Source organism: Balaenoptera physalus (genome assembly GCF_965194825.1).
Source record: "Balaenoptera physalus genome assembly, chromosome: 3".
Classification (NCBI taxonomy): Eukaryota; Metazoa; Chordata; class Mammalia; order Artiodactyla; family Balaenopteridae; genus Balaenoptera; species Balaenoptera physalus.
Genome location: NC_138890.1, coordinates 27,637,459 through 27,657,316, shown reverse-complemented (window position 1 = coordinate 27,657,316; position 19,858 = coordinate 27,637,459). Strand labels below are relative to the sequence as shown.

At 32.9% G+C, this 19,858-nt stretch overlaps 1 protein-coding gene across 6 annotated transcripts in view; it reads left to right on the top strand.

Moving 5' to 3' along the window:
• Positions 1–19,858, top strand: part of RANBP17 (RAN binding protein 17) — a 306,501-nt gene that overhangs the window by 31,404 nt on the left and 255,239 nt on the right. For 3 of the 6 annotated variants that reach the window (XR_014262049.1, XM_082456404.1, XM_082456402.1), the window contains 6 exons: positions 1,360–1,525; positions 4,282–4,355; positions 6,575–6,694; positions 8,489–8,635; positions 9,168–9,340; positions 11,372–11,565. Coding sequence is in view for 5 of the 6 variants with exons in the window: in XM_082456404.1 (XP_082312530.1) it covers positions 1,360–1,525; positions 4,282–4,355; positions 6,575–6,694; positions 8,489–8,635; positions 9,168–9,340; positions 11,372–11,565 (874 nt within the window). In the remaining variant the exon portion in view is untranslated. The remainder of the gene's footprint in view (positions 1–1,359; positions 1,526–4,281; positions 4,356–6,574; positions 6,695–8,488; positions 8,636–9,167; positions 9,341–11,371; positions 11,566–19,858) is intronic. The other 3 variants (XM_082456403.1, XM_082456405.1, XM_082456406.1) reach the window with 3 other exon arrangements.

The window sequence follows — 19,858 nt, the reverse complement described above, 5'->3', positions numbered from 1 at the left end:
TCAGAAGAATTTCAGATGAATTCCCCTGTGCCCATTTAATTTAAGTACAAATTAATTTGCACAAATCTGTAAGCGGTTCCAAAAAATTCACTTTTATGTAGTCGGGATATAATAAAGTAAGATCCAAAGGGAATTTAGTAACTTGTCTTTAGACAGTAGTTTCATTATCTTCCTACTGTAGATTACTTATTGCAGAAGCTAATTAAGACTTAGTTTCTATATTGCCCTGCCCATATTTTAATGGGGTGCAGATGAACAATGAAATGATGGCAAGTTTTCCTAATTCATCATTTATCAATATTTTTTCAGAGTTGAGCCAAGATAGTTGACTTTAATAATTTCTTTAGGAAATAATATTTTCCCGTTTGCTACTTAGTGCCCTATTGAACATTAGGGATAGTATGATTCATAATTATATTGTGTTCTCTTGTAATATAGGGACTCCCTCATTCTGCTCAAGCTTGTTAATTGGTGTAGTAGAGCATTTCCCAAAGTATGTTCCACTAATCACTAGTTTCTACTTATTTAAGTTCTGTGGTATAGTAACATGGTAACTGCCACACTAGGCCAGACTAAAAGTTCCTCTATTATTTAAAAATTTTTCTTTTAGTATGAAAAATTTTAACATATACACAAGAAGATGGAATAGTATAATAAACTCCCTTAGACCCAGCAACCAGTTAAGCATTAACAACTCGTGACCAATCTTGTTTCATCTCTATCCTTAACTAACCACTTTATTTCTTTCTGTGTTTTTCTTGAAGCAGAACCCCAAGCTTCTTATCATTTCCTCCACAAATATTTCACATTGTATCTCTAGGAGATATAATCTATTCTGGTTGTGTCAGAATGAACATTTTGAGGGGGTCGGGCTTGTTCTCCAGGAGCTTGTGAGTGTCCTTCCACATTCAAACAGCTCTGAGAACCTTTGTTAGCTGAATATGTATCGTTTATGCATGAAGCTCCCCTACTTTTTCTTGAAGAATATTATATTTTCAGCTTGTTCCAATTGCTCCTTGAGCTAACAAATCCTGTACATTTATACATTTGTGCTGTGTAAAGTATTTGTCCTAAAGTTACTTCTTACAACTTTAGAAGGTGACCTCCAGTTTGCATTTAAATATGAAAGGTTTTAACCCCATTTTACAAGATTAAATTTGAAAATTTAATCTATTATTGTAGATTTTTGTTGATAGTGATATTACAGTTTTTTTCTAATATATACAACATAACTTTGCAAATTTTTTTTTTTTTTTACTAATTTTAATTTGTCACTGAAGAACTATTTAAATTAGTTGAGTAAAATTCTTTTAATTGACATATGTCATAATGTTTCATTTGACTCTGAACCTCTTTCAGGTGTTGGCCAAGCCTTTAAACCTTCAGGACCAAGGTCAGCAAAACCTAGTAATGCAAGTCTTGAAACTGGTCCTCAACTGCCTTAACTTTGACTTCATTGGCAGTTCAGCAGATGAATCTGCAGATGATCTTTGTACAGTACAGATTCCAACAACTTGGAGAACAAGTAAGAAAAAAGTTTAGTGTAAGGAATGGTCAACATAAAATACACAGGATTAGCAGTATAGTTGCTTTATGTGCAATTATCTCTGTTTTTTACTTGGCAATCAAAAAGTTCAAAAAAATTTGTAACCTAAGGTAGCTGCTGATACCCAATGTTGAAATCTGTTTTCCTCAGTTCATATCATAGTAACCTCTATATTTTGATTTTGGAAAAAAGAAAAGACAACTCTAGATTTGGAGGACGACCAGTTTAGGTGGGGAAATGAAGAGCTCTGTTTTGAAATTTTCAGATAAACAGTAGGAGAGGATATAACACTTGGCAGGAGATATCAAGATATTTTTCAAAGTTATAAAGAGAATGAATTAGAGTAGCTAACTTAGCAGAGCAGAATTGCAATTTACTTTCTTACAGAGAAGGACACCAAAAAAGAGCAAACTCACTTGCTCTCACACATCCCAGAAAGATGATGGCAATAGGGCTTTCCTATTGAAGTCAGAGGTAGGGAATTGGGCTGAAAGGACTTGGTAAAAAGTCTATGTTCTGCACAAACACCCCCGGGATCTTCTCTACCACCTCTGTGCAGCTCTGTGACTGCCCTTTTCCCTTCCTTCCCTACGTGTACTTCCCCCTCCATTCCCAAGACCAGAGCTTTTTTCCCTTGAGAAATTAAACTGGAGAGGTTTCGCATTCAGGGATATCAGATATAGTAGAGAAACACCATACATTTGGTGAAAACTTCTAATATGGAAGTCAGAGACTAAAAGAAACAATTAAAAGGGACTTTGTATCTTGATAGTAGTGATGAATGCGTGAACCAACACACGTAGTAAAAATTGCACAGACTAAATACACATACACACACACACACATGAGTACATGTAAAACTGGGAAAGCCAAATGAGATTGGTGGATTGGATTTTATCAGTGTGCCTTCTTGATTGTGATATTGTGCTTTAGTTTTGCAAGAACTTACCATTTGTGGAAGTGGGGTCAACAATACATGGGATCTCTCTGTATTATTTCTTGCAACTGCATATAAATCTGATTATCTCAAGAAATCTTTTTTTAAAAAGAGAGAGTTAGTAGAAACAGAGGCAAAGTGAAGAGTCGAAGTAAATTTCAAAAAGGTTTAATTTACTATCCTCAGAGAGATAAGAAAAGGTAATGCACTCCTGAAACATGAATAGGATATTGTTTCAAAAACGAAAGTTAAGACAGTGTTCCAAATATACAGGTTGCCCAAATAAGACATTCAGTAAAAGAGTTGGAAGATAAAGTTAAGGAAATATCCCGGAAAGTAGAACGAAAAAAGCAAGAAGAGATTTGATAGGAGAAAAAAATGCAAGAATATTGAAGCATGAAACTAGGAGGCTTGGCATCTGACTATTAGGAGTTCAAGAAAGGACAGGAAAAAACAGAAGGCAATTTGCAAACAATACCAAAAAAAAATTCTCAGCAGTGAGACACATAAATTTTCAGATTGAAAGATCCCATAAGTACCCAACATAATGAAAAAAAATACACTAAGCTTCATAATCATGACATTTCAGAATAACAAGGACAAAGAGAACCTAAAATCGACCAGAAGGGAAGTCACCTACAAAGGATTGGGATCAAGAATGGTATTAGATTTCTCAACAGTAGTACTGGAAGCTAGAGGACAATGGAGTAATATCCTCAGACTTCTGAGTGAAAATAATTTTCAAACTAGACTGAAATTACCAAGTATAAGAGAATAAAGATATTTTCAGACATGTAAATCGTTCTGAAATTTATCCCTTATGTACTTGCTCTTATGAAGCTACTTGACATACAAGCAAGAAAATAGAGGATATGGAGTTCAGGAAAGCTTTAACACAAGATGACTATCAGCAGACATTAAAAGGAGATAATTATGTAACACATTTTGGAACAGCCAGTCGAAGTTGAAGAAGGCTCCAGGAGGAAGGGGTGGGAAGATGGAAGTGATAGGTTATTTGATGCTACTGACCAGGTGGAAAATGGCATGAAGAACATTTTGCAAATCTGTCAGAGCATTTGGAAAGGATTAGTGACAGATATCGATCTACACAACTAAGCACAGAAAAGATGCTGTGATTAAATCCAGGGAGTGTTGGAAATGTGATATAATCATAGTATACTTGGCTTAGCTGTTAACATTATTTACATAGTCATAATAAGGTAAACACTTAGAATTGATTTAATTCCAAATTGTTACAACAGTGGATGGATTTTTGAGAGATGATGGATTGTAGAAAGAGTGGTGGGAGTAGAGGGGAGAGTGTACCATAACAAGGTCATTTGAAACCTAAAATAAAACAGTCAAAGACATGTAATACAGCATGTAATTTGGAAACATGTATTTAAATATAGCTAAGAGTTGAAAGGCAGTTGGAATGGAGTAGGGTACAGCTGTTTTTTACTATATACTTTTTAGTACTATTTACTTTTTGATACTATTTGAATTTTTAAATGTTTTTATTACCTTAATGTAAATGAAAATAATGAGAAGGTTCTCTAGGTAAGAACTGTAGGTGCTACATGGAAATAAGGAACATCTTAGCTAATTAATTTCTATCTTTGTATTATTTCATATTTCAAAGGAAAATAGCTAGGAATTAAAAAGGAATTAAGCCTAACTGCAAAGAAAGATTGGCCACATGCAGAGGTCTTGGAGTTTTTGGTTTGTATGATAATGTCTTACTATGTGAAGATCACTGAATTGAAAGTAATGGTGTTAGAATTTTTTTTTTTTCCAGTTTTCCTGGAACCAGAAACATTGGATCTTTTCTTTAATTTGTATCATTCACTTCCACCACTCCTATCTCAGTTAGTAAGTAAAACTCATTCATTATTTCATTAAAAAGTACCTGTGATATTTATATAAGGGTGGTACATATTTACTTTATTTATATTCTTGATTAGGTTTACCTCTTATAAGAGATTCTTACATCATCTGGGATTTGTATTACGTAAGCTATTTTTCAGTTTCTATTTATAGTCCATAGTTTCCGTCATTTCACTGGTGAGCCCAAAACCCATAACTGGTGATTTAGTCCCTGCCTGTAGCCAAGACAACCTATCAACCTCTAAGTATCTTTTTTCCTACTCAGTCCCCAGCTCTTCTTCTGGGCCTCAGTCCAGTAGTTTGCCACCCCACCTGTTACCTTCCCTTTTCTTAACCTCTCTAACTCTTTCTCCACTTTGCTTGGCTCCATGTCAGGCTTGCCATGTGGCCCCCCATCAGATATCTCCAAATGAGAAACAAAGGGGATCTGCTCACTTGATTTTGTGCTCATCACTCCAGTTGTTCCTTTATTTTTTGAATCAGATTCTGTTGTGTGCTAAAAGATTCTTGAAACTCTTTGGTTATAGTATGGAACTTTGAGACTCTGTATCCCATCTTTGTGGAATCTAAAACAGAGACCAGGCAAGATTGAAAAAAAAGGAAAGTTGTTAGTTTAATATCTAAGCTTGTAGAAGTGAAGTTGGGGAATTCTTATATTGTCATTTCCTGAAAAAAAGATGTTCCACATTTAAAGTACATATCAGCAGTATGTTTGTTTAGATATGTTATCACCTAGAAGGGAGGAATAGGTTCACAAAAATACTCCCTCCCTTTCTTAGAAAACATGTTTGCTCTCAAATCGAGGGTTTTAAGGTGGTGGTTTTTAAACTGGGTTTCACAGGACACTCATGTTTCCAGGTGGTGCCACAGAACTTCAGCCTTCTGTCTTTTAACCAGAAGAGTCTTGTCTTTAGTTATTTAAAAACCATGGTTTCATGTACAGTTATGTTTTGGGATAAAACAAACAAGCTACTGGTGCTTAAAAAGTAGAGTGGAAAGCAACTGCTTTAGGAGAATGTAGCTGACATTTATTGGGCATGCCCTATCCTATGATCGCTTATCTCACTTCATCCTCACAGTGGCCCTGCAAGGTAACTATTGTTATCTTCCCTATGTAGACAAGGAAACAGATCCAGAATGGCCTAAGTGACTTTCTTCAGGGCAGTGAACTAAATTTTGGAGTTGAGATTCAAACGCAGGTGGTTTTGACCCCAAACCCCTGGATATTTTTATTACGCTAATGGTTCCTGAACCTTCTACACATCAGAAGGGAGTTTTGTTTTTTGGGTTGTTTGCTTGTTTTTTGTGTTTAACATTAAGGACTGTGGCCAACTGAGTAACATCTAAAAAGGCTATCCTCTGATTTTTGTCCCTATTCTCACCCTTGCCAAGAGAGCCAGACATTTTGTGTGAAATCTCCTAACTGGAATATTTAAATATTGATAGATAATTCTTTTTTTTTTTTTTTTAAAGTGGGCAAGTTTACATATGTGGGCCAGTTTGGCCTAAAAGTTGCCAGTTTTGGGCCTCTCAGTTAATGAACAAACAGGCTTCAGTGGGTTCCAGTAGTATAATTAAGAACCCAAGAAGTGAAATTGGCTGATTAAGTATTAACTTCAGAAAGATAACTAGGCCACAGACACTTTGCAGGAATTTTTATACTGTATCTAACTTTTTCAGCAGCATTTTCCAAATTGTTCCTCAAGATATTAATAAATGGTGTGGGCAAGATGTTTTATCACCAGATAAGTTTGGGACATGCTGGATTAAGTAAAGTTAAAGGATTTTTCCCACTTGTAGGATAGTGCAGTGCATATTGTACAGTAGTTCCCAAATGTATTCTACAACAAAACCATATTTTCTTTTTGATGAAACACCTGGTTCGTTGGTTTACAAACAGATTAGGCATCAAAAGCAATTGGGAGCCTTTGAGTGTATGCAGGTCCCGGCTCTGCTCTGGTGTATTTAATATATACAAAAATATTAGAGGAATTTTACACAGAAATAGGAATTCTAGTGGTGGGATTGATGGGTTATGGGTGGTGGTAATTATTGATGATGTTTAGCTTTCATTGTTTTTGGATTCTATAACACTATTTTATCATTAAAATTTTTAAAAATTTAAATGTAAAGAGTAGTGTTCCTTACATGTGGCCTTACATTAATTTTAAAGTTGAAATGAATTTTGTTGTTCCTGTTTTTAGGCACTTTCATGTTTAGTTCAGTTTGCTTCTACAAGAAGGTCCTTATTTAGCAGTCCTGAACGTGCCAAGTACCTTGGTAATTTAATCAAGGGAGTAAAAAGGATACTTGAAAACCCTCAGGTATTTTTGAAATAATTTAATTAATACTTACCATATTTAAATACAGTTTTTCTGCTGAAAGGTGCATAATAAACTTATGACTTTATTACGATTCTGGAAGAAAATAAGTATCATATTCTACTTTCTTGGATCTCATTTGTGGTATAAATGGGCAGTTTTAAAAAGTGAATGTTTTCCTGACTGACTGCTGTGTTGTTCTTTTTATTTTTCCTGTTCTTTTAGGTAAATATGAATAGAGGTTGTATATCTTATTATGCTTCTGCTTTTTACCATTGTACTTTGCTTGCACTTCTTAAATTACTGAAGTGATTAATTCAGAGTCATGTCTACCTTCTAAACTAGAAGACAGTATAAATCTGGATGTTAATATTGGAATAAGTGGTTTTAAATTATGAAATAATATCTTTTTTGCCCTCTTGTGGACAATAAAAGTTTGTAGATTTTTAAATCTACTCTCTATGTTAACTGCAAATCTTCAGTGGCTGTGTTCATTTCAGAGAATTGCACAGCCATTATAAATTAGTGATTTTGGATGCCTAGATAAAATTTGTTTCACTTTTGGTTTTGGTTTAAAATATCTGTAATGAAAGTACAGATTGTAAAAGGTTAAATGATGATTTAAGGAGGTTTATCTAAGTCTCTTGGTTATTAATAACTTAGGGGGGACATATAATATCTATACATAAAGAAAACATTCTTACTCTTTAAAGAACAGTCGTTTTTGCACATTAAGAGGTATTTTATGTGTTGTGCATTCGTTTTATCTTTTCACTGTTGGCATATCTGAAATTTATGTGTTTTGCTGATAAATGGGATTTTTACCAATATATCAATACTTTAAAATTTTTAGTTGTTCAGCTCACTATCATCAGTCAGTATGTGGAAGATAATATGCTAATATCGGATAATTCTCTTAATTGATTTTCCAATATCCTCATGTTGATGTTTTACGGCTCTAAAAGTTAATTTGAATATTATATATATTTTTAGAATTATAAGTATGTATTAAAAGACCCATGAATACAAAATATATTTTTAAATTAGTCCTTAATAATTAGAAACTATGTTATATTTTTTCATGGGTTGAAATTTTTTACAAACTCTTTCAGTATTAAACAGATACTGAAAGATACTTGAATTCTATTTCATGCCAGCTATAGTGCAGAGTTCTCAAACTATAAAGATAATAACACACATGTCCTATCTTCAAGGAGCTCACTGGGGGCACTTTGTTGGTCTTTCCTTTTAACCTGTCCTCCCCACAAAGTTACCTCTGTGTCTTGTAGTACTTTTTTTAAACTTTCTGCTCTACATTGCAGCAGTTTATTTGAATGTCTTAAGAGACAAGGAGTTGCTTGAGGACATAATGCCTCTAGGTACTCAATAAATATTTGTTGAATTAAAAGATGTTTCTGTTATTTGTGGGTACACATTTAATGTAAGTCTAGTGGTATTGCTCTTTTCCAGGATTTCAAGAGCCAATTCTTACTTTCCATCTTAAATATTTTTCAGGTCTTGTATTGACTTCTGTTTAAGTCACAAGAGACACTCTCTCTCTCTCCCTCTCCCCACCCTTTTCTCCTCTCTTTTCTGTCTCTCATGCAAATTTTTTTGGGCTAATATAATGGTTCCCAAACATTATGATTTAGTCATCATGGTCAAAGCTTCCTCCAAAGCCTCTAGTTTGGATTCCTTATTATTAATCATTTAGGACAACATTAAGTCGAGTAGGAATCATTTGGTTTTTTGTTTTTAAGTTTTTTAAAAAGCCTTTCTTTTTGTCTCATAATTTAGGGTTTGTCCAATCCAGGTAATTATCATGAATTTTGTCGATTTTTGGCTCGTTTAAAGACAAATTACCAGCTGGGAGAATTAGTTATGGTGAAGGAGTATCCTGAAGTTATCAGATTGATTGCTAATTTTACCATTACTAGCCTACAGGTAAATAAAAATATATAGTTGATGTTAAACTGTAGATAGTTTTAAAACCCTTTCTTGGTAAGATTTGGTAGGGATTTTTAAAAACATTTATTAGAGCACTTTACTAAAAATGTTCATTGCAAGATTTTAGGTAAAAAACTTCTTTGTAACAAATTTTATAATAATAAAAATTTAGAGGCCATCTAAATATCTAATAATTAAAGACCGAATTGAGACGCTGTAGCAAAATCTATGTGGAGAAATGAAATAAAGTTCTACAGATTAGTTTTTGGAAAAATTCTTTTTATAAGTTTGGGGGGAAGTTTTAAAACCATATTTTCCACATGATATCAACTCTGTGAAAAAATATTCCTGGAAAGATTAGAAGGAAGTTCACAAACATTTAACAGAATTTGCTATTTTAAATGTTCATTGGTTATAATCGGAATAAAAGTTTATTTTGAACTGTATGTTTACTAATTTTGCCTCTGCATTTCTTATTCTAGGAAGACATAATGTCATTTTAAATAACGTTTGCTTTATTTTTTTGTAGCATTGGGAATTTGCTCCCAACAGTGTTCATTATCTATTAACTCTCTGGCAAAGGATGGTAGCATCAGTTCCTTTTGTGAAATCAACTGAACCCCACTTATTAGACACTTATGCACCAGAAATCACGAAGGCCTTTATCACTTCTCGGTTGGAATCTGTTGCCATAGTTGTGAGGTATTGAAAACTAAATGTTTTTGTTGTATTTTCATCTTCTGCATCTTGGAATTTTTTTAAATGGAGGTATAATTTACCTATGGTAAAATTCACCTTTTTTAGTATACAGTTCTCTGAGCTCTGACAAGTGTATGCCGTTGTGTTTAACAACACAATCAAGATATAAAATAGTTCCATCACCCCAAAAAGTTTTTTTAGGTTCCTTTGTAGTCAGACCTTTCCCCATCCTCAGCATCTGGCAATTATTGATGTTTTGTTCCCTAAAATTTTTGTCTTTTTTGGATGTTATTACATAAATGAAATCATATAGTATGTAGCCCTTTAGTCTGGCTTCTGTCACTTAGCATAATGCATTTGAGATTCTTCCATTTTGTGTCAGTACTTCTTTACTTTTTATTGCTGAATAGTATACCATTTTATGGATATATCACAGTTATTAGTCCACTCACCTATTGATGGGCATTTGGGTTCTTTCTGTTTTTGCCTTTATGAGTAAAATAGCTGTAAGTGTTCCTATACAGATTTTTGTATGAATTTAAGTTTTTATTTCTCTTGGATAAATTCCTAGGTGTGAGATTTCTGGGTTGCCTGGTAAGTGTATATTTTACTTTATAAGAAATTGCCAAACTATTTTCCAAAGTGGCTGTATCATTTCACGTTCCCACCAGCAGTGTATGAAAAATCCAATTGCTCTGCATCCTCACCAGCACTTGATATTGTCAGTTTTAAAAAATTTTAGTCATTCTAATAGGTGTGGTGCCTCATTGTGGTTTCAAATTGCATTCCCTTAATAACTAACAATGTTGAGGATCTTTTTATGTGCTTATTTACCATTTGTATATACTCTTTGGTAAAATGCCTGTCAAATATGTTCCCATTTTTTTATTGGGTTGTTTATTTTCTTATATTGAGATTAAAGAGGTCTGTATATTCTGGTCACAAGTCTTTTTATCATATGTGTTTTGCAAATATTTTTTCCCAGTCCTTTGCTTGCCTCTTCATTTCCTTAACAGAGTGTGTCAAAGAGCAGGAGTTTTAAAGTTTAATGAAGTCCAATTTATCCTTTATTTTTTTCTTCTAGAAGTTTTATAATTTAAATTTAGGTCCATAATCCATTTTGAGTTAATTTTTATATGATATGAGGTTTAGACTCAATGTTCTTTTTCTTTCCTTTTTTTCTTTTTTGCATAGGGAAGACCAGTTATCCCCAACACCATTTGTGGAAAAGACTGTCCTTTCTCCATTGAATTGTCTTTACTCTGTTTTCAAAAATTAATTGACCACATATGTATGGTTCTATTTTTGGACTCTATTCTCATTAGTCTATGTGTTTCTCCTTCTGCCAGTAGCCCCTGCCTTGAGTACTGTAGCCTTATAATAAGCTTTGAAATCAGGTAGTGTGAATTTTCATCTTGGTTTTCCCTTTTTAAAGGGCTCTTTTGTTTTGGCTCTTTTACTTCCTTTGCTTTTCTGTATAAATGTTAGAATCATCTTGTCAGTATCTACAAAAAAAAGTCCTGCTGGAATTTTGACTAGAATTGCATTGAATTTGTAGATTAATTTGGAGGAAGAATTGACATCTCAGCAATATTGAGTCTTTTAGCCAATGAGCATGTTTATCTTTTAATTTATTTAGTTCTTCTGTGATTCCTTTCATCACTGTTTTGTATTATTAAGTCTTTAGATCTTACATATATTTAAGATTTAATTAGTGTTTTATGTTTTCTGGTGCCTTTGGAGATACTGTTTTTTAAATTTAAATTTCCAATTCATGTTAGTATATAGTAATGAATTCTATATATTGACCTGTATTGCTAGCACCTTGGAAATACACTCACCTGTTAGTACTAGTAGCTTTCTTGTGGTTCACATTTTCAAATATAGACATTTTATTTCTTACCTTCCAGTCTATGTCTTTTATTTCTTTATCTATGATAGATTTTTATTTAACATAAATAAAGCTTATTTGTGGTGAATAAAAGTACATCTCATTCTAATATCATCTGCAATCCTTTTCTTATATATTTGCAGAGATAATTTAGATGATCCACTGGATGATACCGCCACTGTGTTTCAGCAGTTGGAGCAGTTGTGCACTGTTAGCAGATGTGAATATGAGAAGACATGCACTCTTCTTGTACAGTTGTTTGATCAAAATGCACAGAATTACCAAAAGCTTCTGCATTCAGCTTCTGGAATAACTGTGGACATGGCAATTCAGGAAGGTCAGTAAATTTTATATGACCATATAAATAATATAATAATATGGTAGTATGTTGAATTTTAAGTAGCTTCATTAATCAATTTATTTAATAATTTTACTGCAACGTATTTTTGTTTATTTCCCCCAGTTCTATTCCTCTAATAATCCATTAATTTTATTAACCTTCTGGGTATTTTGGTGGCTTGATGGTTTTAGTTCTTTATAAGATTCACAGGGAATATTTCTCTCTGGCTTCAGTATCAAAAAAAGCTGATAATGATCTTTGAGTAGAGTTTATTAACTTATAACTATCCTTTAACTAATCATGTTTCCTTCTTTGCTATATCTGACTGCAAATTCAGAGCCCAGTTTTAGCCAGTAAAAATTTACTGAAGACCTCATCGTGGTTTTGCATTTGTTCATTTGCCTTCACCATGGCTTTATTTTATTATTATATTTTAATTTCTCAATTTCCTCTTTCTTTTTCATTCTTTACTGAAGGAGAATTTATCTATTTCTGTATATTTCCTTAATACGAAAGGATTTTCAGGAACATAGGGAATTAAATACACTTTTCAGATTTTAAGTGGGATAACTTATGAGAATGGAACTGGCTATATACATTTCTAATAGGAGGCAGTTTAATTACAGTTCCAGGATGTTTTTTTCTTTCATATTTGTTTGGAAAGTGAGTGGTAAGGGATGATAGTCAAACTTTGAGTGATTTTCCATTTAAACTCTTTTAAAAAATTTCTTTAAAAATTATCCTATACATTTACGTACTGTCTTCTAAAAATACCTTTTATTCATTATCTGTTTTTTTGGTTTTTGTTTGTTTTCTGAGTCACACAATACTGCTCAGCAGCGGATAGAGGAATAGTTAACCTTCTTGAAATGTTCTCTTTTATTAGTATCTCATTATTTATAAATTAGATGGAGGAGAACTAACATTTTGCTTCGTAGCATCTTGTTGTCATGACTGATTTCTTTCTTTAGCACAAAAGGGTATTTATATATTTTGAGACATAGTAACTAGCAGTAACAAACACCATCACATAGCTTAAAGAACAGGTCAATACCAATATCTTTGCTGTTCCCTTTTTCCTACCAGCAAAAAATTCTTGATGTTTGTTTGTTAATTGATGCCTCTTCTTCACAGTTTTACTGCATATGTATGTACTCTGAAAATAATGCATGGTTTTGCATATTTTTGAACTTTATACAAATAGAATCAAATTATTTATTCTTTTACAACTTGCTTCATTATTTTTTCTCAGTGTTGCCTTCGTGAGAGTTTGTGTTGATGCTGTAGCTATAGTTCCTTCATTTGTACTGCTGCAGTTCTGTTGTTTGAATACACTGCAATTTATTGATGAATTTTCTTGTCAATGGGTATTTGTGTTTTCTGTTTTCTGCTAATGCAATGAATGCTGCTGTAAAGATTGTTATATATATTAATTACATAGTCAGCTTCAGTAGACAATGCCAAACTATATTTTACAAAGTAATTGTACTACTTTATATCCCACCCACTCTGATCTAGATCCTCACCAATGGCTCATAATGTTAGACTTTTTGTCAGGCTAGTTGAGGTAGTATACCTCATGCATATTTTACTTTTCACTCTCATGATTATTAATGAAGTTTAGTGTTTATGTTTATGTTCTTTCATCATCAGTGATATATATGTTCATGACTTTTGTTCATTTCCTCCTCGCCATTTGGATTATTTTGTTCTTTTTTTTTTTTTTTTTTTTTTTTACTAATGGAGCTCTTTATAACATTTTAACACTAATCCTTTAGTTGTTTGAATTGTAAATATTGTCCTCAAGTTTGTGACCTGTTTTTACATGTAACTTTAATGTGTCTGTTCTCTTAGTTTTCATATCAAATTTTATTTTAATTAATTCACCCAATCTTTTGAAGAGGTATTATATTTACGTTGTCCAGAAAAGAGAAATTAAAATGTGTTCTGTTCCAGTCCTATAATCTGTCCTACTATTCTTCACTCTAACAAATAACGATTCTTATTGGTTTTGCATCTTTCCAAATTTTCTGTATGCATGTACAATTAGGAATATATAAGTTCTTATCCCCTTTTATTTACATGGAATGTGGCATACCACACTCACATTCTACTTGCTTTTTCTCATTTAACAATGTATTTTATAGCTATTGTCAAATCAGTATACAGAGAATACTTAATTTTTATAGATGAATAATATTTATTTTTTGAATGTATCATAATTTATTTAACTATTCTCTCCATTGTTGAGAGTCATTTGAGTTGTTTGCCATCTTCTGCTATTAAAAGTAATGCTGTACAGATTAACCTTGTACTTGTCATTTTATATTTATGCAAGTATATCTGTAGGATACATTTCCAGAAGCAGAATTACTGTTGGGTAGAAGGGTTAATGTGTTTGTAATTTTTATAAATATTTCCAAATTACTCTCTGTAAGGACTGCACCAATTTACTTGTCCACCAGCAGTCTATGAGGGCTCCATGTTATTGCCTTCACAGGACAGTATTACCAAGCTTTTGAATTTTTGGCAATCCTATAGGTGAAAAATGATTTCTCAGTATAATTTAACATTCTCATATCAGTGAGGTTAAGCATTGTTTATTTAAGAGCTATTTGGTCTTCTTTTTCTGTAAAAGAATTACTCATTTTTTTGGCTCATTTTTTTGTTGTTGGGTTATTGGTTCTTTTTTTCTCATTGATTTTTTTTTTCTTATTGACTTTTAAGAGCCCTTTATATGAGCCCCTTGTCTGTGTTGAGTTGCAAATATCTTTTTTCTTTTTTTTGAGTGTACAGTTTGAATTTAGTAGATACATAGCCATGTAACTACCACCACATTCAAGACAGAGAACCTTATAAATAATTTTCTCATGCCCTTTGATCCATTTTCCTAACTCTTTATCCAGGTAACCACTGGTTTTTGTCACTACGGTTCATCTCTTTTGGGTTTCTGTGTAAATGAAATCATACAATAACTAGTCTTTTGTGTTTGACTTTGTTTGCTTAGGATAATGTTTTTGAGAGTCAAACATATTGTATATATAAATATTTTGTTCCTTTTTATTGCTATGTAGTATTCCATAGTTTGGCTTTTTCTTTAGTTTGTCTAGCTGTTTACCACTTAATGGACATTTGAGTTATACTTGCAGTTTTTGCCTGTTATGAATAATGATGTTGTGAATATTTGCAGACAAATCTCTGTATGTACTTAAATTGTCATTTCTCTTGGGTAAATACCTGTGACAGTTTGCTGGGTCATATGAGAAACGTGTGTATAATATTATAAGATACTACTACGCTATTTTACAAAGTGTACCATTTTTCATTCCCTTTAAGAATGATCCACATCTTCATCATCATTTGATATTGTCTTGTTAACTTTAGCCATTCTACTGGGTATCTAGTAGTAGTATCTCATTGTGGTTATACTTTGAATTTCCTTGATAATTAATGAAGTTGTGCTTTTTTGGCCATTCTTATATCTTCCTTTGTGAAATGTCTGTTCACATTTTTTGCCCATTTTTATATTGGGTTGTTTGTTCTTTTGTACATAGTCTTATTATTGAAATTGTAAGTGTTTTATATATTCTGTATACCGTCCCTTTTTCACATACATGTTGCAGATATTTTCTTCCTGTCGTTTGTCTTTTCAACTGTCTTTCAAAGGGCAGAGTTTTAAATTTTGATGATCTGCCTTTTCAATTTTTTCTTCATGGCTTATGCTTTTTATATTTAAGAAATCTTCTGTAACTGAAGTCACAAATATGTTCTATATTTTTCTTCTAGAAGTTTAATAGTTTTAGCTATTATGTTTAAGTCTGTGATCCACTTTGGGTTAATTTTTGTGAATGGTGTGAGGTAAGGATAAGGTCCCCTCCCCAACATGTACAGTTATCAAGTTGTTCTAGCACTGTTTGTTGAAAAGACTATCTTTTTTCCTATTGACTTATCATGTACCTTTGTCAAAAATCGGTTGACCGTAAAAGGCTAAGGTCTGTTACTAGACTCTATTCTGTACCATTGATCTAAATGTCTATCCTTATGCCAATATTATACTGTCTTGGTTACTATAACTTTATAAGTCTTGAAATCAGGTAATTTAAGTCTTCAGTCTTGTTCTTCTTTCTCAAAATAGTTTTGTGTTCTACATCTTTTGCTTTTCTGTATTAATTTTAGCATCAACTTGTCAGTTTCTTTAAAAAAAAAAACTCATTAGAGTTTTGATTGAGGTTGCCTCAATCTATATATCAGTATGGTCCATCTTAATATCCAGTTGATGGACATGATATATTGCTCCACTTATGTAGGTGTTTTAAAGTTTTCTTTGCAATGTTTTATTGTTTTCAGTTCATAGGTATTAAAAATCTTTCACAAAATTTATTCCTATATATTTTGGTGCTGTTGTAAATTTTGATTACTCTTTGCTATTTTATATAAGACCAGAATTGATTTTTGTCTTTGTGTCCTGTGATTTTGCTAAATTTACTTATTAGTTCTAATAGCTTTTTTTGTAGATTCTTTAGGATTGTCTTATATGATCTTGTCACCTAAAATACAGTTTTATGTCTTGTCTTCATGCCTTTTATTTCTTTTTCTTTCCTTATTCCACTGGTAGGACCTTTAGTACAATGTTGAACAAAAGCGATAAGAATGGATATTCTGGCCTTGTTTCTGTTTGTACATAGAAAGCATTGAGCCTTTTACCATTGGTAATAAATTTGATGAAGTTCCCTTCTGTTTCTCAGGCTATTTATAATGAGTGGGGCATTGATTTCTTTGAATGCTTTTTTATGTACCTACTCAAATGACCTTTGTTTTCTTTTTTATTTTACTAATATAATGAATTATATTGGTTGATTTTTCTGTTAAACCAGCTTTCCATTCCTAGGATAAATCCTGCTTGGTTACGATACTGTTCCTTTATATAGTGTTAGATTCAGTTTGCAGAAGTTTTATTTTACATTGATGTTCATGAAGGATATTTGTCTGTAGTTTTCTTTTTTTGTGATGACTTTGGTTTTGGTAACAGGATAATACTGGCCTCATAAAATGAGTCAAGAAGTGTTTCTTCCTCCTTCTTTACACTCTGAAAGAGTTTGTGTTGTATTGGTATTATTTCTTTCTTAAGAGTTTGATAGGATTCATCAGTGAAGCCAGTGGGCCTGGAGGGTTTATTGTTATGAATGAAATTTTGTTAATTGGTATAGGACTATTCAAATGTTCTCTTTCACCTGGGGTCAAATTTAGTCATTTGTGTCTTTCAAGGAATTGGTCCTATTTTTAAATTTACTGGAATAAAGTTATTTCTAATATTTCATTATTATTCTTTTAATGTCTGTAGGATCTGAAGTGATGTCTTTTCTTTTATTCTTCCTATTTTAAAAATTGAAGTATACTTGCCACATAATATTATTTTCAGATGTACAACAATAATTTGGTATTTGTATATATTAGGAAATGATCACCACAAAAAGTCTAGTTGACATCCATCACTATACATAGTTAAACATTTTTTTTCTTGTGATGAGGACTTTTGAGATCTACTATCTTAGCAACTTTCAAATAATGCAATACAGCATTATTAACTATAGTCACCATGCTGTACATTACATCCCCATGACGTTTATTTTATAACTGGAAGTTTGTACCTTTTGATCCCCCTTCATCCATTTGATAATTTTTGCCCTTTTTCTTTTTTCCCCGATAGACTAACTAGATATTTATCAACTTTGTTAATCTTTTCAAGACATCAACTTTTAGTTTCACTGATTTTCTTTCTTTCTTTTTTTTTGGTTTGTTCATTTTTTATTTCATAAGTTTTTTGGGGGGGCTTTATTATTTTCTGCCTTATACTTGATTTTATTTGGTCTTTTTTTCTAATTTTGGATGGAGGCATCACATCTTTAATTTTTAGATTTTTTTGTATTCTAATAAAAACATTTAAAGCTATAAATTCTGCTTTGAGCATTGCTTTAGCTGCACATCATGAATTTTGATCTTTTATTTTCATTATCATTTAGTTAAAAATATTTTCTAGTCTGTTATTTCTTTGTTAGTTTATGGATTATTCGAAGTATGCTTTTATTTCCAAATATTTGGGGTTTTCCTAGTTGTCTTATTGTTTCTGATTTCTAATTTAATTCTACCTTCGGCAAATATCATTTTGTATAATTTCAGACTTTAAGTTTATTGAGACTTGTTTTATGACCCAGCATATGGTCTATTGTGACAAACAGACCATGTACGCTTGAAAAGAATATGTATTTTACCATAGCCATAGTTGGGTATAGTAGTATGTAAATAGAAATTAAGTCAAGATGGTTAATAGTATTGTGCAGATATTCTTTGTTTTTACTGATTTTTTTCTGTTTTTTGGGGGGGGCCTATTTCTATTATTTACAGAGAAAGAGGTATTAAATCTCCAAATATGATTGTGGAATAGTCTGTACTACTTTTTATTTTTTTAATTAAAAAAATTTTTTTTATTTTTGGCTGTGTTGGGTCTTCGTTGCTGTGCGTGGGCTTTCTCTAGTTGTGGTGGCTTCTCTTGTTGCGGAGCACAGGCTCTAGGCACACGGGCTTCAGTAGTTGCAGCACACGGGCTCAGTAGTTGCAGCACACAGGCCCTAGAGCGCACGGGTTTCAGTAGTTGTGGCACGCGGGCTCAGTAGTTGTGGCTCGCAGGCTCTAGAGCACAGGCTCGGTAGTTGTGGCACACAGGCTTAGTTGCTCCGTGGCATGTGGGATCTTCCTGGACCAGGGATCGAACCCGTGTCCCCTGCACTGGCAGGTGGATTCTTAACCACTGCACCACCAGGGAAGTCCCATATACTACTTTTAATTTTCAATTTTTGCTTCATTTAGACATTTATAATTTTTTATTTTCCTTGTTAATTGATCCTTTTATCTTAAAATCCACCACATTTGATATTACTGTAGCCAGTGCCATCTTATGCTTTCTGTTTACATGGGATATCCTTCACCATCCATTTACTTCCAGTCTGTCTGTGTCTTTGTTTTTAAAGTGTGTCTCTTGTAGACAGTGTATAGTTCTTCCTTTAAAAAAAAAAATCACTGCTGACCATCTCTGTCCTTTAATTGAAATGTTTGGTCCATCTACTAAATGGGGTGGAGGAGGACTATCAACTCAATACCATTTAAACTGCTTCCTTAGAATAAGGTTTTTCATATCACATTGGTAGTCTGTATTTAGGCCACTCGCTGTGTGAGGTCTGAATTGAGGGATTTTTCCTTCTTTCCTGTGACTAACATGGAAATCAAGTTAGACAATTTTCTGTTTTGTCTTTCTTTGTCTAGGGCAGACAGTTCACTTTCTTGCTAAGGGTGTAAGAGCTTCTTGTTGGAGTCCTCTTATTGGGCATGCCCTAGGCTTTGTCCTTTGTCCTTCAAACAAGAAGCTCAAGTTCTCTAGTTGTTTCTATGCATATATCTCTCAGTTTCAGCCCAGACATCTATTTTGGCCTTTGCGGATTTATTTTACTTTCTTACCAACTCAGTAATATATTTGGTGCCTTTGTGCAAATTAGAAAAAGCACCCAGGCAGGTATAATATGCTAGTATGGTGAGTAGAGTACAGGCTGGATTTCAGTCCCCGCTTGTCCCTTCAGTTCTTTTTGTAGATATGTGGTTGCCCTGTAAGCCTGTCTTATAGTGTTTTGGGTTTTGTTTTTTTGTTTTTTTTTGTTTTTCCTGATGACACAATGGCAGCCTTATATAAGATCTTTTCTGATTCATTTTTTATATTAATTCAGATTATGTTATAATTTGGTTCATGTTTAACCAACTACCTATAAAAATCACATTTTTTGTTTTTGGTTTTATATCACAATTAGTGTTTGCTTCTTAAAAGTAAAGAATTAGTAGTAACTTTCACTTCATTGTGGTCAACTACATGCTCTGAAAGGCCTTTGAGCTGCAAACAGTCAGATCCTGCATTGCTTGGCTTGAAATAAGTATATGAAATTTCTGAGGTTCCTACTCCTCCAGTCTGCTCTCCTCCACTTCTCTGTCCCTCTCTCTTCTGACTACTTCCCCCTCAAAAAATGAACTTTAACCAGAATGAACTGATGGGAAGCAAACAAGGGCAAAAAAGGCAGTGTTGCCTTTAAAGGCAAATTATCAATGATTAAATTGGTGACAAAACCTTAGCCTAGTAGCAAAGTCAGTGTACTGAACTTGGGATTCTTATAATAAGTTGAGCCCTTGAGAGGGGATATAGTGGTCTGAAACTGGTAGATCCCCTTGCCTTCCAGCAAAAAAGTAAATTAAA